The sequence below is a fragment of the Xenopus tropicalis genome, chromosome 9, assembly GCF_000004195.4.
Source record: "Xenopus tropicalis strain Nigerian chromosome 9, UCB_Xtro_10.0, whole genome shotgun sequence".
Classification (NCBI taxonomy): Eukaryota; Metazoa; Chordata; class Amphibia; order Anura; family Pipidae; genus Xenopus; species Xenopus tropicalis.
In genome coordinates, this window is record NC_030685.2 from 54,567,697 (window position 1) to 54,595,596 (window position 27,900).

General features: G+C 40.2%; 1 protein-coding gene across 1 annotated transcript; it reads left to right on the forward strand.

The window, feature by feature from the left end:
• The first annotated feature begins 4,041 nt into the window (after positions 1–4,041).
• ehhadh (enoyl-CoA, hydratase/3-hydroxyacyl CoA dehydrogenase) lies at positions 4,042–27,779 on the forward strand. Its single transcript, XM_002936533.5, has 7 exons — positions 4,042–4,176; positions 5,805–5,908; positions 6,010–6,182; positions 6,986–7,097; positions 7,911–8,015; positions 17,995–18,336; positions 24,509–27,779. The coding sequence occupies exons 1-7, from the start codon at positions 4,103–4,105 to the stop codon at positions 25,780–25,782; spliced, it is 2,184 nt and encodes a 727-aa protein (XP_002936579.1). The 5' UTR covers positions 4,042–4,102; the 3' UTR covers positions 25,783–27,779.
• The last annotated feature ends 121 nt before the right edge of the window (positions 27,780–27,900 follow it).

Genomic DNA, 27,900 nt, shown 5'->3' on the forward strand with positions numbered 1-27,900 from the left:
TTACATAAGAGTATTAGCCGGCAGGACTGGTGCAAGTGGAGGGATCAAACTAACTAGAAGGCAATTACAATGGTCTGGCAAGATCTGTACTGTACACGCATGCCGATAGATCTTGGTGACTACCTTTCTACCTTGCCTGCTATGTGGAGCAGCGCCATATCGGTTCGGACTGGAATTCACACTGTGCCCTGGTATTTCAAGTATACAGAGGCACAGACAGCCACTCACAGCTCTATAAATAGTGACTGTCTAGCATTATTTTTTTTCATTTTGTGTTTCTTACAGGCCACATATGTTAATAAATATATGCATATTGTGCATCAAATTGTTCAATAGCTGCAAAGGTATCAGATGAGTTCATGCGCTCCACCACTATCACACTATGGGCACAATGTGCCAAGCAGCCCAAAACACTAGAGGCTGATGGTACCATTTAATGGTGATTGCACATGGGAAGATTTGTTTTCTGTGGGAAATCTGTGCTACCTGCTGCTGACAAATCTCCCAAAAAATAATTTTGCATGGTGTCAGTTGGAATCTTCAGCTCTGAAACCTATGAATTGCTTAATAGCCAGATGCAAAGTGTTCAGTAGCCCTCTAGCATTCATATGGTGATGTAACTTTGTATGTATGAAACTGTGTAAGATAAATATGGCAAATTGCTACATTTTAATGCAAGATCCACATCAAGACACACATCAATAATAATTATAAATCATTTTATGTCGCAAAAGGGAGTTTTTGTTATATCAGTGCAGTCTGCCTAGATGCACAATACCCTTTGTGTTTGTGATATTTATATTGCTGCTCAGAAGTCACAGGTTCTTGCCATTGTTTGTGAAAAGGTGTCATTTTTTCCATTCAGATTTGCAGCAAGATGATGGTGTGGTACAGCCAAGAGAATGCCAGATAAGACCTTTGGTAGCCAAGGCTGCAGGCAGGTTACTGGCATTCCACTGAAGTTTTTATTACTATTATAATTAGGATGTATTTATAAAGAACCATTATATTCAGCAGAACTGTACAATAGATGGGTGTATACATACAACATACATATGACATGCAAATATTGACCAGGACAGGAGGTAAAGAGGGTCCTGCATAATGAAGCTTACAGTAACAGAGTGGTGCAGTGGTTAGCACTGGGCTTCTAGGTTTGATTCCAGCCAAGGAACTAACTGCATAGAATTAATATGTTCTCCCCATGTCAGTGTGGGTTCCCTCCAGGTACTCCAGTTTTCTCACATACATCAAAACATGCTTGCAGGTTAATTGGATTTTGATAAAACTGGTCATAGTGTGTGTAAATATGATAGGGACCCTGGATTGTAAACTCCACTGGGGCAGGAATTATAAAGTGTAAAAAAACAATCAGGCATGCACAGTAGGCACTTCTTTGACACAGTCACAGGGAGTAGGAGAGCTCAGAAAATAATAGGGGGTGGACCTTCACACTAGATTAGAAGTAGCTGAAATGAGCTGCTTGTGCTGTAAAAGTTAAATAAAACTAAAAACAAGGAGAAAGGTATGTAATTCTGGGCACTATTTAGAGTAATTTTAGAGATAGAAAAAAGGTTTACTTATTCTTTTCTTCTGAAAATGTATAAATCATAAATCCATTCTATACTCCCCAATACCAATAACACTTCTACACAGGATAAAGTTCTTTATGTTTAATGTTTTATACATAAATAATGCCCTAAATTGTGTGCTGTTTATTAAAAAAAAGGCGATATGGCAACATGCACTCACGCACACACTCGAATCTACTGCTAGCCAACTTTCTTTTTAAACCGTAAGCAAGAGGATTATAAGCCTGCTATGTACTCTGTATAAAACTTAATGAACTTTGTCCAGGATAGACATGTTATTAGGTGAGCGTACAGTGGATTTTTTGCCTTTCGCTATCAAAGCCAGCTGTCTCAGGAGTCAGGACTGCAGACCTAGCTGGGGCATAATATGGATTATGAAGCTCATATTTGAATAGTGGAGCACTAAACTGGAGCGCAATGACACTATTTGTAAACGGAAATTGTGGCTATACATGCCCCTTGCACTCACGAGCCCAGCCTGCTCTGAGAAGTTACATGGTAGTGCACACCTGGATGTGTATTGTGAGAATAGCCTCAACATCCCACTCTGAAAAAATGCTGCAATGCTGCTGGAATTTGAGTATGAAAAGTGCACTTTGCACCATGCACTATAGTCATAAATGAGCCAGTTAACACTAGTCCCCCATGGGGCTTTTTTGCCTGTTTGGACAATCTTCAGACTGGGGTCAACATCATTTTCCCAATGGCTAGCAACTAAACCCCTACAGTACAGGGCTGCTAAGTGGTAAATGCGTAGTAGTGTAACTAGAGGTTTAAAGTAATAGTAACACTTAGTAACTCAGGTCTTTGCAAAATTCAATTGTTCATGAAAATGTGCTTACATTTGAGTTCTGATCCTGTGTGGTCACCATGGTATAAGCTAACAACACCATTTAACTGCACTGCCAGATTCTTTCTGTCAGTCAAGCATTTAAAGGACATGTAAAGCCTACATTTGCCTACAATGTATATCAGTTGGGCACGTCTCCCCCACCCAAATAGCATTAGTTGTACTGCATATATCTCCTCCGTTTGCCAGCACCATCACATGTTCCTAAAGCGAATAGCAGCACACAGGCAGAACTATCTCTGATAAAGTTCTGATGTGTTTGAACTGAGCTCAGGAGAGAAGGTTGGGAGAAAAAAACTGAAGCAGACAGCTAGAGCTGAGTTTCTATGGGAACCAGCAATGCCATCTCTTCACTGGCTGCTAGATTAGGGGGCATGTTTAGTAATCTGATCTTACAACAACTGAGCATGCCCACAAGCCAACAGCCAAAGCAAATTCCTGAGGGAGGGGGCCGAGTGGGTTACAGGAGGAGATGCAAATCTAAGTGATTAAGGAGATGTTGCAGCCTTACTACCGGTATTAACCTCTGGACAACCAGTGTGGCAGGTATTGAGAGATTTCAAAGAGGCTGTTCACTGATTACATTTTTGTGTGTGGAGTTTACATGTCCTTTAATTTCCGCCTTACATGCAAGCCCAGAGGGATCATAAGAACGTGGTGCTTCTCTCTCCCTGTCTTCCGTTATCCAATAGCATTCTCACGAATTTTTTGAAACCCTCCGAAGTTCATATTGAAATCTGTGCAGGTAGCAATTTTTCGGCTTCATTCGGGCATTTTTGCATGCATGTGACGTCACGTCTGCAAGTGAGCACCGGTGCGTGATGTCACTTCCATGCAGCAATACTGATGAACGAATAATTATAATTTCAAGATGGCGAACCACAGGTGCTGCCTTCTGCTTGCCTTTTAACTTTCCACTCCTCTGGAGTGGGACTAGAAAAAAATAAATGAACCACAGAGGCAGGAAATTGAAAAATAAAGTGGGGAAATAAAAAGCTTTTGGGCAAGGATATACAAAGAGAGTATCAGGGCCTAACACATGAAGAAAACAAGTTGGGGAAGTGGAATACAATTTGTAGTTGGGCAGGGATAAGAAAAGGAGTACCATACTAACTGTTGTAGGAATTAGGAGGTTAGGGTATAGGATCTGAGTATATTGGGAATTTTATCTAAAAATCTTTTAGATAGTAGCATTGGTAGGAAGGTGGAGTACAGATCATTCTTTAAATGTGGGAGTGGGTTAAATCGGCTATACAGATGTATACTTCTCTCCCAAGAATGAATTTTCTAAAATCTAGCTTTTCCCATTCATTAACTTGGGTTTAAACATTACAAGGCCATGCAAATATGCCACACCAAAGTATGTTTATACATGCTAGTATAATCTTGAAGCAGTTCATATTAAACCTTACAGAAGAGAAAAAAACAAACACAAATATGCATCAGCAGCTTTTAGTGACTAGCATGCTACTCTTGCTATACTGCATAGCTATGGCTTTCCCTCTCTACCCAAACACAATTTGTGATACACCCACTGAGCTACTGATTGGTCAAGTGTCGGAACAAACACTCGTTACATATCAAGGGAAGGGGCGGGGCTTCTCGGCTCTTGTTTCAAAGTGTAGGTGCACTTGAACTTTGTACTTATACAGCAGCGGCGATGGCTGCCACACGGACTCTGTCACATACAGTGGCTGTCATCAAAATCAACAATCCTCCTGTTAATGCGCTGAGGTAAGACGTTGAGCTGGATTCGTTGTGGGAAGGGACCTCAGCTATAGGTGTTTGTGGTGGACTGGAATCAATACACCATGAAGTACAAACCAGCCTTTTCTCGACCTTTGTATCTAAGTGTAGCTGAACTGTAACACCTTAAATGCCACTGATCATTGTAGAATTCTGGGAGTTGTAGTCCCACAGTAGCTATGAATACAGATTAAACACTCAAAATCCTAATTTGCAAGTTTAAGGCAAGTGCAATGCTCTGGTTTGGAATGCAAAATTGAGCATGCTTAGATAACTCAGAATTTATGATGAAACTAACCAAAATAGACACCACTTTGCATGTGTATGGGTGCATTCTGCACAAGGGATTGTATATGCCACTTGGAGAGTGCCTGCAATTACACTCTTAATCTGGATAAAAAACATTGTGATTTGCATCTGAAAATGGCACTTTGCACAGCGCTTTATGCTTGCGCCCTTCTGAAAGCTTCTAATAGCCTTATAATTGGCTCCTATTTTGCATCCCTCCCTCTGTTTCCCCAGTACCTTCCAGTGCTCTAGAAGAGTAATTCTATAAGGTGACCGGTATCTCCATACTGCAGCCCTCCACTGCTTGCACTGCATTACCAGCATTTGGCTGTCCATTTTCATGGACAGTATTTTTCTGGGATGTGCATGGTAAAGAAAGTGCAGTTCTGAGAAATATAGAGTAATTTAGAAATTGCTGGTAGCTGAATTATTTATCAGCATATAAACTGGGCAATATATATTAATAGACAAAGTGGCAACTTTACCTGAATATGCTCTAAGGTAACTTGCAGTAAATATCTCTTTGGCAGGAAATGAACAAGAAATATGAAATGGTGAAATCTAGGCTTAAGGTGGCCATGCACGGGCCGATTCTAGCTGCCAATATCGGTCCCTTAGACCGATTCGGCAGCTTATCAGCCCATGTAGGGGCACCAACGACGGGCCTGCCCGACCGACATCTGGCCTGAAATCGGTCAGATATCGATCGGGCAGGTTAAAAAATTTAGTCTGATCAGGGACCGCATCGGCTAGTTGATGTGGTCCCCAAACCAACTGCGCCCATTACCATCGTTCTTATGCCCAGGGCCAAACGACCGAATTAGCCTAAATTCACCCAGTATAGGTGGGGATATCAGAGAAGATCCGCTTGCTTGGTGACTTCGCCAAGCGAGCGGATCTTAACGTGTATGGCCACCTTTAATGTGTATTTCCCTGTAAAGAGGCAATGTATAGATGAAGCTGGTTTTAAAGATGCACTGTGTTCAGTAGTAACTTATAAGAAATGCCTGCTCCATCTGTAATATTGTAGTCATAATCTTGAGAGATGCTAGGGCTCAATAATATCCTTTTGTAAAGCTGGACTAAATATTGCCATTTCATTAAAATATGGCTACTGGGTGAACTGGTTCACTGATAAATAATTCTTTTTAATATGGTGGCTCTATCACACAACACACAAAAGAACTGAAGTCTGCTAGCTAAAGGTGCGTTGGTTTTTGTACAATTTGTGTGTTTCCTTGAGAATATGTTTGGGCTAATAAATCAACAAAAGAGGGACCATTTGCTTTTATTTGCTACCATATATTGTGCTTATTTGTCTGCCATAGCACTCCTGTCTGTCAGGCACTTATCAAGGAATTGGCAGAGGTCAAAAAGGACCCATCGGTAGAGGCCATTGTCCTGTGTGGAGCAAATGGAAAATTCAGTGCAGGTATGGTTGTGTTTATTTTTCTGTCACTGGATGGATCTGTGCTATCATTTTCTTTTTAAAATAGGTGATTCCATATTCTAATACACTCTTTACTGCCCCAGGAGCAGACATCCGTGAGTTTAGTTCTGCAGCTCGGAGAACCGTATCTTTAGAAGATATAAATGCTGAAATAGAAAGCACCACGAAGCCTGTGGTGGCTGCCATTGAAGGAGTGGCTCTCGGAGGAGGTCTGGAATTAGCATTATCGTGCCACTATCGTGTGGCACATATAAAGGTGCAGTCACTTTAGCATCTACTAAGATGTTAAGATCAGCGGGACAGGCGTCCATCTGGGCGCAGTCAGCATAGCAACAAAACTATTTGGCTTTGTCTGGTTCTTACCATTTCAGTTTACCTGCTCTGCCACTAAGCTGTGGCAGGTTACAAACAACAGTGAATAAAAGCATATAACAGCAATAGTCAAACTGTGGTAATGAGCTCCAGTATTAGTTTTGGTGGAGTTGTTGTTTGGAAGTGATACCTGGCACTTTCCCTGTCATAAGAACACTGGAAATAATATTAGGTCCTCATCTGTGTGAATTTCCCCTTAAAGTGGCCTTTTGGTATCTGATATGTACAAGGATTATGAATAACTGAATAGTAATGGGCAAACTATTTGATAATTTTGCTCCTACATGCGGCTACTCAGCACTGTGCCAAACTGTTCCAATAGAAACCCCTGGTTGTATGCTGCTGCTTTAAAAATAAAGTTTAATTGCACAAAGTTCATAACAGAATTACAGATAATTTTCTCTTGTTGGCTTACAAGTGCTATGCCTTGGGGAGGAAACCATAAAGTTTGTCTCTTCAAATAATGCAGTCCCAGAGGGCAGGTGAAACAAACATTTTTAGGCCGTAGGCTTTCACTGTAAAAGGTGAAAGTAGCAAACCACAACCCTCTTGGATGTGGCTTTTTCCTGGTCTAGATGGATTTGAGGCAGCAGCAGAAGTGTTATGTAATATATATCAGAAATGGAAGGTATATGAGTGTTAACATCTTCATATATAGTTAAAATACATCTTGATCTCTCTTTACAGACTGTTATGGGTCTCCCGGAGGTATTAATTGGAATTCTCCCAGCAGCTGGAGGAACCCAACGCCTGCCTCGCTTAATAGGCATTCCTGCTGCTCTGGATATTATTGTCCGTGGTACGCACTTTCTTTCTCCCTTTACACACAGAATAGTTGTTGTCACCATATAAAGTCCAAAGACCCATCTGGTGTTCTGCTTCTAAAATATCAGTCCTGTTTCAGTAATGCCATTGAGATGTCACCAGTCAAGATTACCATTGTAACTTCATTGTGCTTATAGATCTTTAGCTATTTCATATCATTACTAAAATTTCTTCCTCCAAACCTGCATTATTTTATTATGCTGAGAGTTGCTGAACCATATACGGTACATTGTCCTACCTACCTCCCAATTCCCTCTGCTCACGTCCATTTACCTCCATATACAGGAATGTGTGGTACTCTACCCACATCCCAGTGATATCTTGCACACTTCAAACAGCAGGTAGCTCCAGCTACCAGCAGAGGAGGGTTAAAAAGCAGAGGAGGGTTAAAATTACAATAAAACCTACTTGACTTGAAATTGTTGGTACCATGTCATCTAAGACTCATAAGAACAATTGGGGGAAGTTATCACACTGCCTGATGGAGTGCCGTATTAGGTAACTTGCCTTTAAAGGTTCTGTGATTATTACGATTTTTTTCAGTTATCTTTGAAAGGTTTTTATGTAGTCTTATGCAAAAGACATGCCCACTTAAAATGTTGCTAGACACTAAGTGCCCAGAGAGGAAAGTTAAAAAAAGAGGAAGAGAGGGAATGAAAAGTTAGCGGGATGCTAAACCTGGTAGGGCAAAGAGCTCCATAGTAATACATCATCACATAGGACTGTCTTATCAAGCAGTGAGTTCCAAATCTCCTCTTGGATGGCATGTTTATGTTTTGTTGTTTAGGAAGGCACGTCCCTGCCACAGAAGCATTCCAGCTTGGCATCGTTGATGAAGTTGTGCCAAGCAGTGCCATTGCTGCAGCTGTTCAGATGGCCAGGAAAGTTATAGGTAAGGTGTCTATCTCTAAATGAACTCTGTACATTGCACACTTATATAAGCTAATAAAAGATTCTTCCCCTGCCCATATTCTTTCAACAAAGTGTATAAAGGTCAGCATGGGACAATATTTAACGTGATGTTTGTCCTTTAACCAAAGAGCAGAGCTTTGCACAACCCCAGAGAACTTTGCTTTGTTATTTTTTATGGCTTAAATCTCCTGCAAAAAGCTGAATATTTTAAAGATTAAATACTGTAAATACAATTATTTTAGATGTTTGTTTCAAATCAGGAGACCAGTAAACGATACCTGCTTATTGTGTGCAGTTTTTGGCATACCACCATATTCTGGCTGGTAGAGCCTACTAACAGCAGAGGCTATAGAATAATACTGCTGTCCCACCCCCTACCCGTATTTGGCATGACGTGCATACATTATTTTAGTTCCTTTATGTTTTAAGCAGGCCAGGGTTGTGCTGTAAGTCACAGGAGCACTGAAATACTTAAGCACTTTTGATTCCTTTACAATAAAAGGATAGTGCTGATATAATGTATGGTACTGAATAAGACCCCATGGTCTCCCCATTTAATTCAAGATCAAAGTTTGTGCTAAACAACAACTCTAGTTGTTTAGTTGAATAATTGGTTACTGCAGGATCTTATTGATGTTAACTGCAACCCATGAGAATACTTCAGACAGTAGCCTTAGGGGCTGATTTACTAATCCACTAATCCACGAATCCGAATCCGAATGAGAAAAATTCGGATTGGAAAACGAACATTTTGCGACTTTTTCGTATTTTTTGCGTTTTTTTCGTTGCCGTTACGACTTTCCCGTAAATTGTCGTGACTTTTTCGTAACCGGTACGACTTGCGCGAATTGTCGCAACTTTTTCATAGCCATAACAAATTTTGTGAATTGTCGCGACTTTTCCATTGCCATTATGCCTTTGGAGAATTGTCGCGACTTTTTCATTGCCATTATGCCTTTGGAGAATTGTCGCGACTTTTTCATTGCCATTATGCCTTTGGAGAATTGTCGCGACTTTTTCATTGCCATTATGCCTTTGGAGAATTGTCGCGACTTTTTCATTGCCATTATGCCTTTGGAGAATTGTAGCGACTTTTTCATTGCCTTTATGCCTTTGGAGAATTGTAGCGACTTTTTCATTGCCATTATGCCTTTGGAGAATTGTAGCGACTTTTCCATTGCCATTATGCCTTTGGAGAATTGTCGCGACTTTTTCATAGCCATTACGACTTTCGCGAATTATCGCAACTTTCGCATTGAGAGCTCGAAAAAGTCGCGACAATTCACGAAAAAGTCGCAAAGTACCGATCATTACGAAAAAAAACGCATTCGGACGCTTTTCAGACCTTCGTGGATTAGTAAATGTGCCCCTTAGTGTTGTCCAACATATCCACACACCATATTGCACAAATTTTTGCTGATGGGCAGGGGCACTGCTGCCTTGAGACTAGTTAAAAACTGCATTGGGTAGGCCACCTCAGGGCAGCACTAGGTCCTGGATTGCCCCTGGTGGTGGAGTTTTATTTGTTTGCTTTAAAAAATGTCAGAAGACAGCCATTGCATTTATACTACAGGTATGGGACCTGTTATCTTGAATGCTTAGGACCTGGGGGTTTTCAGAAAAGGGATCTTTCTGTAATTTAGATCTCCATAACTTAAGTCTGCTAAAATCTTTTAAATATTAAATAAACCCAAGGGCCTAAGGATTGTTTTGCATCCAAGAAGGATTCATTATATCTTAGTTGGGATCAAGTACAATGTTCTGTTTCATTATTACAGAAAAAAAGGAAATCATTTTTAAAATAAGAATTATTTGCCTATAATGGAGTCTATGGGAGATAGCCTTTCCATAATTCGGAACTTTCTGGATAAAGGGTTTCTGGATAAGGGATCCCATACTGTAATAATATAGCCTATATTTTGCTAGAACAGGAGGCCCCAGCAGCTTTAACCTAATTCCCTGGAGGAGGAATATTTCTTATAGGATCTGGGGGAAGAGTGAGTTGTTTCTGTCCATAGGTAATTTAAGGGAAAGAAGGGCATAGTTCCTTCTCTTTAGAACTCCACTTGTTTTGGGGATGTATGTTCTCGGGATCCTTGTGCATTAGTTCCCAATGAGAAGCCCTAAGGAGAACGGGATTCTGTAAATAACATATTGCCAGTGGATAGTAGATCCTGTATTAGCAATGACACATGGGGCTACTTGTCATGGCTACAAAATAGACAATACTAATAATTGTCTCTACATGTGTTTTAGCAGACACCATGCTCAGTATTGTCTATGGCAGGGTATTTTCCAGTGTTTTGTAGTCATGATAAGTAGCACTGTGTGTCATAGCCCTTAAAGGAGAAGGAAGGGTACTTTGACATTTTATTGCCAATAGATTCGCCACATAGAACACTATGGGCCCGATTCACTAAAGTCCGAAATAAGGAGTGCTATTTATAGCATGCGTTAAAAATCTTATCACTTCTTATTTTTCACTCAATTCACTAAAAGGACACTTGCAGAGCGCAATATATTACGCACGTAACCATTACTTTCTGAAAACCACCATTTCCCTGAAAACTGGAGGATGCATCACTCTAGGGCCAACATATACTTGAAAAAATACGACTGCAAACTCCATGTTGTGTTGCCCAATAGCTCACGAACCGCAATTTTCTTTAAGTAACGCCTGCCACAAGTAGGGTTAATATTCACACAGATTAACACGATATTTTGCACGTTTAACGCTTCATATGTGTTTGTGAATCATGCGTTAGTACTATTTCTATTCGCTAATTAACGCAATGCGTTTTTTTTTGTGCATGCGATATGCGGATTAACACATGCGAAATGACTTTGATGAATCGGTACTTAATTATCGCATGCTTTTTAATGAAAAAAACTATGCGATAAGCGTTATTGACCTTTAGTGAATCGGCCCCTATAACGCTTATCGCATAGTTTTTTTCATTAAAATATGTCATTGTAAGATAAATAACGCCAAGAACATCACTTCTTAATTATGACAAGTGTCCTTTTAGTGAATCGAGCGAAAAATAAGAAGTGATAAGATTTTTAACGCATGCTATAAATAGCACTCCTTATTTCGGACTTTAGTGAATCGGGCCCTATATATTCTGCAGAAAGTTTTATCATACCTGAGTAAAGGGCCCTAGAAGCTTTCTCTGTTTGTTTAAGATTGTAGCTGCCATTTTAGCTTGGTCTTCATAGCTTCCTGCTGTAGGCTGGTAGCTCAAATTACATATTCCTAAGGGTGTGGGAAGTGAGTTTTATGAATTCTTATGGGAGGGGGGAGCAGGAGATAGGAGAGAACTGTGCAGACTCTGGCCCTGGGAATGAAGGATTTTTCTGAGAAGTCAGATACCCGAAGAACATGTTTACAAAAAGGAGGCAAGAATTCCTGTGTTTCTGTTGATAGAGAACTCAGTGCAGTGTTTCTGTGAGTGCTTATGGCTGTATTTACATAGACCTTTCTGATAAAGCTTACTTAGTTTTTACCTTTATTTCTCCTTTAAGGTGAGATAGACAGGATATATAGAAAAATCAGCCTTGTGCTCCACAGAGGAGATTTTGTGTGGGGTAGTCCAGGTGGCAGTCACAAAGTGTTGGGGACTTGGGAGTGTTTAGTGTCTTGGAGCACTGTTGAGCCCAAAACACTGGGAGACAGTCCATGTGGTGTGAATGTAAACCCTAGGAGAACTGTGTGTGTTGTACTTAAATTATTGATCATACTGAAAAGTATTTGCTGCTATCGGATAATAAATTGTTTATTTGGTTCAAAAACCACTGTTTTCTTTAGGGCTCATTTATAAACACTGGGCAAATTTTCCTCTAACTCCTTCTCTGCTATGTGTGCAAAAAAATCTTTTGTGCACACATTTTAAACTTATGTGCATATTTTTAAAATGTCCTCAGGTCAGAATAGATACAACATTTTGTTTTCTTTGTGCACCCCACAACTTGTTATGTGTGCTTGCACCTTGTGTACACCTTAGGGGGAACATTGGCAGTAACCCATAGCAACCAATCAGGGATTATCTTTTTTTTAACAAGCTGCAGGTAGGGCAATAAAAGCAAAGATCTGATTGGTTACCATGGGTTACTGCCCAGGTGCAAATTTTCCCAGTGTTTATAAATGGCCAACACTGTGTTTGTTGAGAATTATAGCCTTCTTTTAACCCTTCTCAACCTATTATGAGGGGTTATCTGAGAGAGAGGGGTTGTAAATGTAAGTGTTTTTCAATTACATACAATTGAAAAAAAAAAAAAACTTTACTAAGAGATGCAGGGTCTATATAAAGCCCCAAAACAATCGAGCTTCCCATCAAATGAGAACACATACTTTATTGAAACACAAAAAACCCACAACCTTGAACCCATAGACCTATAATCATAAATAATATACAAAAATGTGGAGAAAATACATGATGGGAAGCAGAGATGTGGCATATTCATGTCATGTAATAATAAACAACTGTATTGTACCTGGGTACAAAATAAAATGTTGGAAAGTGTCCATGTGGAAACAAACAAAAAATGTTGCAATCATTTAAATTAATTATTAACCCCTGCAGGGTATGTTGAAACTTTGGCTATACCGACACACAATAATATTAAATCAGTGTCATTCAATAAGCTGTAGTAATTAGGTGGTAGAGAAATCAAGTAGAAACGGCAGCCACACTGAGCCTAACACACATTAAACACACAATAATAGGTTAGTACATGCTAACTGCACATAGACATGTTTTAGAGGCCTTAAATAAGCATTGAATACCCACATTTGTTTGGGCAACCATACTTCCACACTTTTTGTTAACTGTGTATCACTAGATGGTCTATCTAAAACTTAACCCTGAGTTACTATACATGTACAATACCAGTTAGGTAGTATGGCAGCAACTCTGGGCAAATATAGGCAATTTTACTACAACATTCTGGCCATTTATTTACATTTCCTAATAAAAATAAACCAAAATGCCTCTAGAGGGAGATGTTGAGCCATTCTATTGCTAATTTGTTTTCAATGAGCCATTAGTGGTATATATGCTCAGTAAGGAGACTGCTATAGTCTTGAGGTAGAATTTCAAGCAAGATGATCTATTAGCTGTGATATATGAGAAGCTATACTGGATGTTCTGTTATTTTATTTTTGTAACCTATCTGCTGCCTTGCAGTTTATGCCCATCTTTGTTGAAGCATTATGATAAAGGTTTTTTTGTGTCGTTGCTTCAGGATGATAAAAGGCATAAATGGAAATTTGTGACTAAAATACTATAAACATGAATTTTTTATGTCACAAAGTTCAGTGGGAATGCAGTTCAGTATTTTTTAAACCAAATATTATCACAAGACAATTTAAATGCAGTAAGGATTCTTGCCACTGCCTCACTTCATGGCTACATATATCTTCTTAGTTTTAACTGCATTGCTTTATTTACTGACAGCTGTTTCCTTGTCATCTAAACTGACCCGACTTCTTAAACAAATAGGTACCATGTGCACCAAACTTGTCTGTAATAAATGTTAACCATTTCCATTTTTCTAAGATCAGTTATAAGGGGAAATAAAAAATGAACAGACAAAAGACAGGAGCAGCTGTCTGCGTCAGTAGCCGGTGCCTCCTGCTCTCAACCAGCAACAGGTAGGGCGTTCTGAAAGGTCACTGTATAAAAGTAAATTCTTGTAGGTTATGTATAGTTATGTTGTATTTTTAAATCAAGAAACAAGACAGATGTTGCCTCACATGGCAGCAGCATTTTGTTTGGAGTGCTAAGCTTGGCAAGTGTTAAAGCAAGCTGGCATTGTGCTAACAAAACACGGCTTCCACAGAGTGCACTTTTCTGTGCCTTGTATATCACATTTATACTAACACTTGTATAAATCTGACACACAGCTCAGCAAATCACTTCCTTTATAATTTGTGGAAGCAGGTCCTTTTGTTATTAATATGTGTTCTTTAATAGAAAATAAAAACTGATTTTGTAAAAGCACTTTATACATAATTCCAAGTACCCATGATAGGTGCACATTCAGGAAACCACAAGATTAGGGGACTTGTCCAGGGTCACAGGAGTAGCTACAGGGAATTTAAGCAGGGTGTCTTGCATGAGGTCCCACAATAAAAGCGGATTATGTAACCCCTGGGCCAGCACCTAGAGAAACTCTCAGAAACCCCCTCCCATTTTTTATGGTTATTCCCCAGGGCTAGCCATGACAGTGGGTGAGCTGGAAAGTATGCCTTTGGGTGTAGATAGTCACTTATGGTCCTACAAAAGGAGTTAGCGGACTCTCCTTGTAAAACTTGCACTTCATGTTTATGTACTTCACATAAGAAGGACATTTATAGCAATATAAATTGTAACTGCATTCTCAAGTGAAGCTCAGACTTTGTGAAAAACATCAAAGTTCTGCACAGAGGAGCTTTTCTGACCCACAAGATGGCAAGTAATTTTGTAGCCCACTTAATATACGTAAAGCCCTTTGTTTATTCATTATCCTCCTGTACAGTGCAGCACAGTATTCCCTGAGCTCTAACACATCTCTGAATCGCTTTTAAATTGCAAATAGTTTTAAAAGATAGGGAAAATTAAAGTCACTGGGGAGTGTCAATGTGTTAGGCGCTTTATAATAACTGTATTGCTTACCTCATATCCCCGACTTGTGCTCCACTTCTTTAAAGGAGAAGGAAAAGGTGAAATTGCTGGGGGTGCCAAATATTAGGCACTCCCTTACTTACCCTATACCCAGTCCGGTGCTCTTTCGCAGCAAGCACCACAGAGCAGATTTCTTCATGCTGCTTTCTTCTTCATGCTGGATGGGAAAAAGCTGAACTTTAATAAAAAAGATGATGATGGGCCTGTGGTATGAAGTACCCTGTGTTGATGCAGTTTTCTACTAACCGGCCTGTGGTAGCTTATGGCTGGGCCTGTTCAGACTTGGCACATAAGACCCTTGTCCTTTGGACAAAAAGATAAGATGGTGGGCACTTGCCTTGCCATGAGCTATGCCTGCCTAGTGTGATTTTTAAAGAAGTGGAGTGCAAGCCCAGGCTGTGAAGTATGTAATTAAATACATACAAGCCTTCAGATTTTTTTTTTGGTAAATAAATAAACACAGGCCACATTGCCAGCTTATTGGCCTGTGTATGACAGTCCTGCCTGACCACATTTGTCATTTAAAAGCAAATGTATATGAGGGATCATGCATAATAGCTGTTTGGCACTGATTAAAGCTGGACTAATTCCACATGGAGCAGTTATTTCAATGAAGCTAACTGTATGAATCAGTACAGCAGCACTATAGTGTTCCATTTGTTTATAGTAACAAAAAAGGGAGAAAAGGCCACACTTCTATAGGTTTTCATTGGAGATGGAGCGCAGCCTTTTTTCCCCACCTTTTTGTTACTATTGGCTACACAGGGTTGGAGCACTGCGCTGGACTGGCGAGCACCCATTTCCTTCAGTCTTCCCCTGTTTGGGGAAAATGCAATGGAAGGGGTGAGTCTGTGTGGGAATATTTTTTTTCTCCTTTATTGTTTTATTTGTTTCCTCTTTTTTTTTTTTTTCTTTATAACAGCCAAATATTAAAGCCCCAACTCATTCTGATTTCCTAGATATCAAGCATTTTTCTGCCTGCCCAGCTAAAACTTTTGTGAGCTGGCAAGAGTGTTTGGGGAGCTGACTGAGAACATCTTGTGATGCTTACGTGCTGCTTATTTCTCTCCTAAGGACAGAAGGACTGAGCAGAGCTGCTTAGCAACCATCAGTCTTCAAATGAGCTTGTGCTTAGTGCTAAGCAGAGCAGGGTAAAATTCCTTTCTTTCATTGGCCTTCCCTAAATTACAGCAGATAAAAGGGATGGTTCCACCTGTCACCTCTCTGCTTCTGGGGTTAAATAGCTTTTCATGTGTTCTGAATTGACTGCTACCCAATTCTACATCGCAGAGAGACATGAGCTGGGTAAGGGAGGTGTGGAGCTAGCCAGAGAGGACATTAGCAGGGGGACAGGCAGAATAAGTAGCGTGATAGCAGATTCATTCTTAACTGATTATTTCTGCCAAATTTGTACTTTGTGTTTATTTTTAGGTAGACAAAATAAGCAAATAAAACATGTAAAGCTCTAGTGTTCATTGCAGTTTCTGCTAAAATATCTCTTAAAGGGAAAACAAAATTCACTGAAATATGTTCCTTCAAAAAGTATGAATAAATACAATTTTTATATGCTGAAATCCAGCTGCAAAAAGGTTCTTCTCTTTTTGCAGCATTTGAAATCCTGGCAGGGGAGGAGGGACTAAAAAATTGATGTTACAAATTGTACCAACTTAATAGGACTGATTTATATGTGTGAGTAGTTCATCTTTGAATTACCTTCTAGTGTGATGTTCTGAGACAATCTGCAATTGATTTTTTTTTTTATGTTTGCTGTTTTTTTTTTTAACTTTGGTTTTAATGATTTTTCAATTTCCACTTGCATACTACACCAATTTGCAAACGAATTAGGAGAAAAAAAGGAAAGAAAATTAAAGGCAAAGAAGAAAGATTAAACCAAGAGAATCCTTCTGAGGCAAAAGGAAAGAAAATAACTGGGAGAATCATTTGGTTTTGGCATATAGATAGCAAAGTGCAATTTCAGATGCAAATAGAAAGTTTTTTCCCCACAATGCACCATTTTCCCCAAATATCATGGGTCATCATGTGCACAATGTGGACATTGAATTGGCAACTGAATTGCCCAGCTATTTTCCCAGTTTGCCTGGCATATCCGGTGATAAACGTGTGCATGACGTCTGTGCCTGATTCTTTAGCAGCAAGTGTGTTGCGTCTATTGACACAGGGCACTGAGGGAACCCTGGAGCTACCGCATCATCAGGAGGTGACAGTAACTCCCTCGGAAGCCCTCAATTTAGAACCAAAGGCAGAAAACTAGAGGAGGAATGACTACTGTATCTTGTGTTTTGGCTTTTGTTTTTTTCTACTGATTGATCTGTGTTTTTATTTCCAACTTGTTTTATTTCTAGAATGTCTCTAAATTTATTTAAGTCAGTGTAGTTAATTAATGTAGAACAGAACTGTTACCATGGCATTAGTCTGAAAAGCTTATGAATACATTAAGGATTATTAAAAGCAAAATGTACATGTAAAGTTTATAACAAATGTATATATATTTGTCAGCCAAAATCTTGCATGGCCAATACATGAGTGTCCTCTACTTACCAGAGCACTAAAGGCCTAAAAACAAACTGAAGTTTATTTGGTTCATAATTCTATTTTCTAAATTATTCAGCAACATAAGTATGTTTAAAAACTCAATGAATGCATTGATGTTACCTTCTTCAGTTTCTGTCTAGTAAAAAGGTCATAGCAATATACAAAGTTGATATATGGTATAAAGATAGATTGGAATGGATGTAACAAGCTTTGGCTTTTGCTCAGGCCATAAGGCCATAAAGCATAGTGCTCCAACCTGTTCTAAATTTAAACAAAGGCGTGGAGTCTTTTTGAAGTGATTCATGGTGAAAATGTCATTGTACAAGACAGGGATATAAATCAGTCCTAAAAGAAAGCTATGTCCTGAGCGGAGCTAGCTTCATCTCATAGGGCCTTACTGGCAATCCTGGTTGCCCTTGTTGGCATAGCCTTCATGGGAAAGAGAATGCTATCTACTCATATGATTAGGAGTTTGAGTGACTGTAGTCCTATAGTGTGGGTCCAGTGGTCTTAATTCGCTGGCTGAAAAAATATTTAGGACTTTCTAGAAATTCATTGGTGGCCTATGTTTGCTCAAGTGTTTTCAGTATTCCTATTCTAATCCCAACATTGTGTTTACTCTGCATTTATGTGACAGTCTGTTCCCAGGAGTACATAGGCCTGGAGCTGTTCATTTGCCTTTGTTTAAGAATTCTCCATATACCTTAAAAGAAGAGCACCTCACTGTATTTTTTTCCTTAGGAAAACCAATGGACAGTCGAAGACTGAGCACCAACGCTGTTCAGTACAATATCAATGTAGATGCTTTCTTGGACACTGCATTAGAAAAAGCAAAGAGACAGTTCCGTGGGGCACAAGCACCGTTGGCTTGTATTGAAGCTGTAAGAGCCTCTGCGCAACTTCCTTATCAGCGAGGCATAGAGAAAGAAAGGCAGCTGTTTGCATCTCTCTGGGCCACAGGGCAACCTCAGGCCCAACAGTATGCTTTCTTCTCAGAGAGGAATGTTGGCAAGTGGACACTACCCTCTGGTGAGAGATGGGACAATGTAAGACCCTGTCAAATTCGTACAGCAGCTGTAATAGGTAAGTTGTGAATATATGTATATATATATATATTTATTTAAAGGAGAAGGAAAGGCTAATAAAGAGTTAATCTCAAGCTGCAGGCATACCTTCAGTTGTCTCAATAGTACCCTTAAGTCTCTCCATATTTCACCTGTTCAGAAGATCAGAAGCCAAACAGGAAGAAAAAACGCTGAGTTGTGTAAAGAAAGTTCCCATAATGCCTCACTCCTGCACAGACACCCAGACCAAGTGAACATGCTTAGTTAGTTAGACTATGAGTCAGCTTCCTGCTGATTGGCTCAGATCCACATTCCTAAGGGAAGGAAGGGGGAGCAGGAGAGAGCAGAGAGCTGCGTGTCTGTGGCACAGGAATTACAGACACAAGAAATCTTTTTTTCAGAGAAGACAGGGCAGCGTTTCTGTGAGTGCTTATGGCTGTATTTACATAGACCTTTCTGATAAAGCTTACTTAGTTTTTACCTTTCTTTCTCCTTTAAGTATTTGTATAGTAGCAGTAATAAATTTCCTTTAGCTGTTACCAGCTAATACAGAATGAAAGCCAAGAAAAATGTGTGGGGGTGATTCCCTAGGCACTCATTATTGCCCCCCTTTTATAAACCCTGTTGATCCTGGGAGTCTTCTTTAGAGCTGCAGTGGTGCCATTTTTCCTGCTGTCCTAATGGTTGTGCATCCCTTCAGCTCTGCACAACATTGCTTGCACCGACTATGCTTGTGCACAGTACTCCCTTCTTGGCTTATTGAACTGGCCATGTCTTATTCTAATATACATAATGTAAGGCACTTATAAGGCAAGCTGGCATCATTCATCAAAATATCCAATCAAACTGAGATTTAATGAATGGTTCAGTAAGATGCAGTGCAGCATGCAACAACATTTCAGTTTAATTGTGTTGATGTGAGTTTGGAGATGTGTGGATTGAAGGTGCCCTGCCCTATAAAAAAAAATAGTTCATACAAGATTTCTCCAAACGGCTTTACCTGTCAATGCCGATGTAGTGGGTCTGGAGGCAGGACAGAAGAAAAAAATAAATATCTCCCTCCACCCTTTGCATATCCATGCTCCTCCTGTGATACTCAGTGTTACTTCTTCTGCCCTGACAGGAGAATGGGACAGTTTTTATACTTATTTTAGGTTAACAAAGCTTAGATTGCATATCACAGGGGTTGTATATGTTTGCGGTAGCTACCATCTTGCAGAGATAGGCAATACAACATCTAGTCCAGACCATCATCGGGTAAGTGGTAATGGAGCCCAGAGAGACTGCTGTAAGAATCTTGTCACTACAGATGTAAGCGCTACCATCTTCTCAGATCTTCTCTACTTCTCTCTGTTTACTGCTACTGTAACACCTGCACAGCAATATCCTTGACCTTTCCACACCTACACAAGCTAAATTACTTACCTTGTGTATCTCCCAGCATACACAAAAATTATCTGTTAAGGGGACTAAAATGGCATCAGGTAATGCCCTAGAGGACATCAGAAAGGATATTCCTACTGAGAGTGCCACACCAAAATCCTAAAAGTCTGTAAACTTACCCCTACACAAAAGGGAACAAGGTTTATGCAGGACCTCGGTGTCATCCACCAGCACCACTACTGTCACCACAACCACCTAAGTGGAGATACTCAGCCCCAGAAGGACCCCAACCAGAACTAAAACAAAGTTCCCACAGTTCATGATACGAAACAGGATCCCATCCATTTCTGCATGTTCTATGGAGTTTTTTTTGACTGGATTAGATCAACAATATAGTTCACTATTACTCAGTCCACCACAGGAAACAGAAAACTCGTGTCCTTTCTGAAACCACCCGTTCTGACAGATGAGCCAGATCATCAGACAGCAAAACTGAATCAGGAGAATTTCCAGACATTTTCTGATGCATATTCAGGTAGAGACCAACACTACCACACCATTGCAGGACCAGAAACAGCTAAATACCTTGGAGATAAAGAACAAGGCAACTGCTTTAAAAGCTGATATTGTATTTGAGGTGCAGTCCAAGAAATCTTGAGCTTTCCTCAGTTTTTAAAACAAGGCTCCCAAAGTCAGTTCCACAGTTGGTCATTTCTCCAGGCATAGTATGCTGCCTACAGGGGATGCTGCCGTACAAAGAGCCGATGGGTAAAATATTGAAAGCTTCTTTTCGCAAAGGCTTTATTTATGCCACAGCAATTCTTAGACAAGCTGCAGCATCTGCTGGCTTGGCACATACAGCAAGATTCTGGTAACAAGAGTTGATTAAACATCTAACCCACTTCACCACAAGCGCTGCATGCTGAGCTAGAAAGACTATATTCTGCATTGGCCCCCATGGGCTAGGAACTAAAACAAGCATTGGTGCAATAATGGCTAGGTGTGCCCTTCATCACTGGTGTGGGGACACGGCTTCCAAAGGGTGGGGGGGATGTGATATTCCAACTTCTGCAGCGCAGCAGTAAAGTGTGACTGAAGTTTATCAGAGCACAAGGTCAAATGACTGCGGCACCCTGGGAAATATAAAATATGGCTAGCCCCATGTGAAATTTAAAAACTCATGAAAAAAATCTGTTTGTGCTTTTAAAGGATTCCAATGTGGGATTCTGCTGGAAAAGCTCTATTAAAGGATGCGGTTTAAAAAAAAAAGTGTTTTCCCATGACAGGATTGCTTTAAGCAAATTTTTGCTGACATCACAGGGAGTAAAAGCACCTTAAAAAGGTGCTGGTGGGCCTTACTGGTAGGGCACCAGTAGGGCCTGCCAGAGCCAGCACACAGGAAGGACAGAAGGTGAGATCATGAGCCAGGCAGCTTTCCCAGAAAATGGGGAGGGGAAACTGGCTAATTGGAGGAGTGCTCTGCATGGATCAGGACTGGGGCCACCAGGTTTTTTCCTGGTGCCCCAGCAGCCCAGTCCGAGCCTGGTGTCAGCCCTGAAAGCGCTACCATTTGGTCGCTTCCACATAAGGGTTTGTCAAAACCATTTTCTCCGTAACTGGAACAAAGATCATTCCAGTCTGTCGCAACCAATTCCCCTGAATCCAACCATCCAACGGTCTCTTTATTGGTGGACCCAAGCAATGTTCTCTCTAATTCCTTCTTGGCTATGTGCACAAAAAAAATATTTTAACTTGTGTGCTCAGTGCAGAATAAATACAAAATTTTGTGTTTTTCTACAACATTTTTTGTGTGCAGCAAAATTTGTTTGTGATGTCTCTACTACCTGACTGCATGCGCATGGGGGCATTTAGAAACATTTGGATTTTTGTGGTTTTAAAGTTTTTTGAAAACACGACTAAAATCATTTCCACAAAATCACAAATGTTTACTCATTTATTAATCATCCGAATTGAAAACGCACAAATGATAAAAAAGACACAAAAAAAATGCAAAAACTGTGGCTTTTTCGTATTGTGAAAAAATTGTGCTCATCCCTACAGATGAACAAAGAAAAAGCCTGCAGGTGGAAATAAATGTAGGAGTAAAGTGGGAGGAATGAGAATTAAAAGTAAATATCTTCATAGTGGGAAAGTTAAAAAGAAACAGGTCATTTTTATAGCAAAAGGAACCAAAATAAGTAAGTTCTATTTTCCCTTTAAATCTGTGTATCTGGCAGCTTCCATAGCAAATGGCAGATGCGGCACTTATGTGGGGACAGATGCTGAGAACAAGCAACTTAGAAATTCACTATGAAATCATGTATTTAGCTTGCAGCCTTAAGCAGTACTTGTGTTCTCTGTTGTTGCTACACTTCCCAGATTAATATAGTACATACAGCACCAAATCTGTCCTACATAAACAACAAACATATAACATGTATGTGTGTGTGTGTATATATATATATAAACACACCCTGTTCGAAATTATTATGCAAATTATATTTTTCTCAATTGTTAGAGCGCAGCAGTACTATTTGGAAAGGTCCATGTACTATATGACTCCAATAAGTGTTCCCCAACATCCAAGCATATTATTTTTAGCCAGATGGTTGGTGGATACTGTAAATTATTCTTATGGCCTCCAGACCCTTTACTTTTAAGGCGCATACTACTAGAGCAGTTAGCACTTCCTGGGCATTATACAGTTCCGTATAGACTTCCCATGTTTCATTCTGTACCAGCAGCATTGTATAAGGGTTCTCCAGGCTGCTGTGCCACACTAGCAGGGTTATTACTAACCCTCCCAAGCAAGGGGACAGCTTTAGGACATCCCCACTACGTCTGCACTGACAGGTAGGATCAAAGGATGATCACAGGAGCAACATAGACTTATATGGAGAGGGGGAAGTGAGAAAAGGATTTTCCGGTAAGTCCAAACTCCCCTTTTTGTCAGCCCTGGTAGTGCAGATTTACCTCTGCCATCAAAATGTATTTTGTGCAATTTCCCTTTAAGAGTCAAAAGCCAGCAAGGAGAGAAAGATTTAGGGTGCCTTATGACTGGTGGGAACACAGAGGAATAAAAGTGATGTAGAAACTGATGTGCGGAGGATTGGCATGCTTAGAAAGTTAAGAGAAGAATTTTTAAGTTGTTTCTGCCTAAGGGCCTAAGTCATGATCAAAAAAGCTCCAGCAGCAGATGAGTGGATTAGTTCTTTCTATAGGCCCAACAGACTCTGCATATGAAGACCATTAGGATAAAATTATATAATAAGAGTGATATAATAAGAGGGTAATATTGAATTATTGATTAATATTGAAAATGTGCTGTTTGCTGTTAGCACATGGGATTGCTCTTACGTTTGCTCCCAAAAGGCTAAATCTTGTTTATCTTGGCACTGCACACAAAGTGCACAAAGCTATCAGAGCCACAGAGAACTTTGTTTGCACCTGCAAATTAATGCATTTATGGAAGCTTTGCCGTCTCTCAGATGTAATAATGATATTCATTTTTCATTTGAATAAATGAATGTGGGTCTATGAAAGCTCTTATGTATATTAATGCAGTTAATCACCACATTCTGTTTTGTCTTTTCCTTGCTTAGGATGTTCTGTTTGTTGTGCCAGTAGAACTGTTATCTTTGCCAGTGCTATACTGCACAGTGGTCACATAGTAGTGCTGACTAATGGCACTGACAATAGAATTATTATGACTTCTATTATTTTTGCTTGGCACTGCCATTCCACTGCACAGACACAATGCACTGCATTACTGAACTTAACAACATTTTTAAAAATACTTTAAATAAGGAAAACATTTTCCTAATAGTAGGAAAACGCCCTTTTATACAACACCATTTGTAAAAGAGCTCACCCTTAGTCATCACTTACAGAGCATTTGGGCCCAGAATTGCTACTCTCTGCACTGAGCACCACAGCACAGCACTCCAGGTACCGGTCAGGAAGCACAGCTCAGCCCTGTCCTTACTGTCTGCCTTAGGGCAAGTGGTAATGACAGGGCCCCTGTGTGGGCTTTGTCTTATGTCACTCCCTACCTTATGTGTGCATATTATGTGCAAGTTAGGGGTGGGTAGGGGGGCAGGCTAGGGGGCGCCTATGTGCCTCTTTCTTCCCACATGTCTTGGGTCCTGACCTGCCTAACACAGTCACACTGGGTCTAAAAGCTGTGTCGCTGGTCTCTGCATTAAAGTGAAGCACAAATGCCTGGGAGTATTGATATACAGAGTGCAAAATGCAAAAAAATGCGGCCTTTTTTCTGAACTTTGCATGCTACATTTGGCTAAATTGCACCAGTGCAGTTACCAATAGCAATGTGTAGTAATCCAAACAAAGCTTAGTGTCAGTTGGTAGCTGTGAGGAAATGACCCCCTGTGTCTTCACTAGTTCAGCATTTAAAGTTAATTTAAGTTTATATTATCAGTTCATATAATCTAGAAAGCCAGCCTGCAGAGTTTCCAGGAATATTAGGGGAATATTAGGGGGGTTAACCTGTTGTGGCCTGTAAAATTTTTCTAGAGAGCCCAAATACAGTGTTTTTAAGAGACCTTTTCCCTCACATTTATTAATTTGCAAACTCATTTTTCATTCAGAAAAAAAATACAAGAATCTTATATTGCATTCATTTTAGCCGTATGAGTCACCGAGGTGAGAAAATATTTCTTATTAGGTGACATCTCCTATTCTGAGAACCATCACAATCAATATAGCATCATTTTATTTATGCTTCAAAGGAATTCTGTCATCTTCTCTTACTGAGGGTAAAGATCCTAATGTATCATTTACCTCTGCAGGACTGGGGACGATGGGAAGAGGAATAGTCACTTCACTCTCAAAGTCAAATATTCCTGTTATTGCCTTGGAACAAGATACAAAGCAACTCGATTCGGGGAAAAAGGCTGTGAACAGTTTGTTAGAAAGGGAAGCCGAGAAGCTGAAAAAGCAAGGAAATAGTTTTGCTGAAGGAAATGGACTGGGTTCTGTTCACTTCACGTTGAACTTTGAGGATCTTAAAAATGTTGATTTGGTTATTGAGGCTGTTTATGAAAATATGAACCTGAAAAAAGACATATTCCGTAAGCTGTCATCAATCATGAAGCCTGATGCTTTCTTGTGTACTAACACCTCAGGTCTCAACATTGATGAAATTGCTTCAGTTACGAACCGCCCTCAACTAGTAATTGGCACCCATTTCTTCTCCCCTGCCAATATAATGCGACTCTTGGAAGTAGTCCGAGGTCGCCACACTTCCCCTACTACCATTGCCACAGCCATGAGCCTTGGCAAAATGTTGGGGAAAGTTGCTGTACTAGTTGGCAATTGCCCTCTTTTTGTTGGGAACCGAATGTTGGGCCCATATCTTGAACAGGCAAATTATCTGTTGGAAGAAGGTTACTATCCTGAAGAAGTAGACCAAGCCCTTGAAGAATTTGGCTTTGCCATGGGGCCATTCCGTATGATGGATTTGGCTGGGCTGGATGTAGGTTGGAGATCCAGAATGGAGAAAGGCTTAGCAGGCTCCGGAGTTCCTCCCGGGACTCCTGCAAGGCAACGAGAAGGTAACCGGTACTGCCCACTTGCAGACATGCTGTGTGAGTTAGGGAGGTTCGGGCAAAAAAGTGGTAAAGGTTGGTACCAATATGAAAAACCTGGTGGCAGACATGCACATCCCGATCCTTGGGTCAGGGACTTCTTGGCTAAGTACAGAAAAACTTATAACATAAAACAGCAAGCTGTACATCCAGAGCAGATTCTACAGAGATGCCTATATGCTCTGATCAATGAAGGATTCAGGGTCTTGGAGGATGGCATAGCTTCAGGCCCTGAAGATATTGATGTAATATACAACAATGGCTATGGATGGCCTAAGCATAGAGGGGGTCCTATGTATTATGCTTCTGCTGTCGGTTTGCATGAAGTGCTTATGGTACTGGAGGGCTATCACAAAGCCAATCCTGATGTTCCTAGTATGAAACCCTCCTTTTTACTGAAGAAACTGGCAGCAGTAGGGGGTCCTCCAATTAAAGAGTGGAGAACTCAGCTTGGGAAGCTACCTAACAAACTTTGATTTATCAGCTCCAAATCAGTTCTTCATCAAACATACATACAAAAAAAGAATTACAAATGCTAGAAATTGTAGTGGCTTCATCTGTTCACTCAACAGAGGGAATCAAATCTGTATGGCAGTCATTTTGCTTTAATGGAGAGACCTACAGCAAATGAACAAGCAGAAAACCAATTTAACTGCCAAATAATCATGCAGCAATTTATCAACTTCCCACAGATTTAAAAAAATTCCATTAGAGCTGCTTTTAACTTGTAATTACAGAAAATCGGAATAGGAACACCTACAAATTATTGTTATCATCAATTCAAAGGTGGTATTTATTTGTCCCATAGAGAGTGATTTAGTGTCTACAAATGTCCATATCAGTGGGACAGCTTAATCACCTTTAGGGACAGAGTATTGATGGATAAAACTGCTGCTGCCAAATGGGCATCAAATAAACAACAGAAGCAGTTATGAAAGCCAACTGCCTTGCATGCAGCTTCTTTGTGACAGGTAAACCAAATAGGCTGGATGTCACTGATAATGTACTTACAATCCCACCAAGCCACTGCTTTCTGCATTTAATTTTGACTTTAATAGTACAGAATACAGCTAAAGCAAGATGCCTTCTGACTGCAGCTGTGGGTTGCATCCAGCCTACCTTGCACTGAAGCTGCATCCCATAACAAGGAACCTTTCATCCTGTAATATACATCTCTATTGGGGTTATGTAATAAAAGGCACTAAGTTTGCCCAGGAGCAGTAACCCATAGCAACTAATCAGCAGGTAGAATTTACTGGTCACCTGCTTAAAAGCAAACATCTTATTGGTTGGTATGGGTTACTGCTCCCAGGCACATTTAGGATTATGCTGGATACGTATAGAATGATACAGTCATTGGAAGCAATTTTGACTCGTAGCTGAAATCTACCATTTCCTTTTACCTTCCTTTCACACTTTTCAGAATTTTCTTTCCAGAAAAAGGTTATGGCTAATGCCATAGGGTTCATTCTCGACCTGTGAATAAATGCAGGCAGAGAATCAGTCTCTATGGTGGCTTTAGCCTTTCCTTGTTCCTGTACCCAGAGCCATGGTGTCGACCCAGATGCAAGCAGGTGGAGTGGATTTTGGTGCCAAAATGCATAGTTGCAAGTTTCAGGGCCAAAACCTTTCTGTAACAGGGCTGACACTGATTCTGGGTGAGGGCACAGGGAAAGGATGATGCTAGTGCAGGGGCTGAATGTCAGCCAGTGTTAGTCCACAGACCAAGGATCAGCCCAATGCGGCATTAACCAAATAAAAAAAAAATTTAAAACCCTACCAAGTTGGTCAGCCATCTCACTCCATGTGTGTCCAGCTTTAGATATGGAGTAACTGACAAAGGGCATAAATACATCTTTAATACACAAAGGCATAAATAGTAATGATAATGGTGCACACATTGCAGGAGCACATAAAAACCATAGAGATTTAACTGAATGAGAGCTATTTAATTGTGTAGCCCTCCGGGTGTGGCTCTAAAGTATATTGTGTTAAACATTTTCATAAACCGCTAGGTTGCAACTTAGTCACTATCTTTTTTCCTGTTGATATCATTAAGGCTCCGTAATGTCAGTCACTTACATTACTAAGGGAAAAATTCCATGTATTTTCCACTACAAAAGAAAATATTCTCTGACTTCCCCGGTAAGCTGAGTGCTTTAGCAGTGAACCCTCCGTAGCACAGGGACATAATTAAATGAGTGCACTGAATGTACCGTCTTCCTCTGCTTGCTCTCAATGCCTGTGATCTTGCCAGCGTCAACACTTCTCAAAATGTTCAATGCAATAGAGAGAAGAAAAAAAAAAAGCAAAAAACCTTTACTTTTTGTTCTGTACATCTTGCTGTTAAAATGATTTCACATCCCTTACATAAACTGCATTTTAGCCAGAAAGGAAAATGATCGTTCTCAAATTGCTGACCTGATTCTATGTGAATAACATTAAAAAAAACTTGATTTATTTTTTTCATAAACTGTCTCTGTAATTGTTTGAGCGCCAGTGTTTCTTGCTTCATGCAGAAATGCTCTTCCTTCCATTAACCCAGTAGCATCAAGGACGTTGGAATCATAACCAGAACTTCAGAAGCTTCAAAG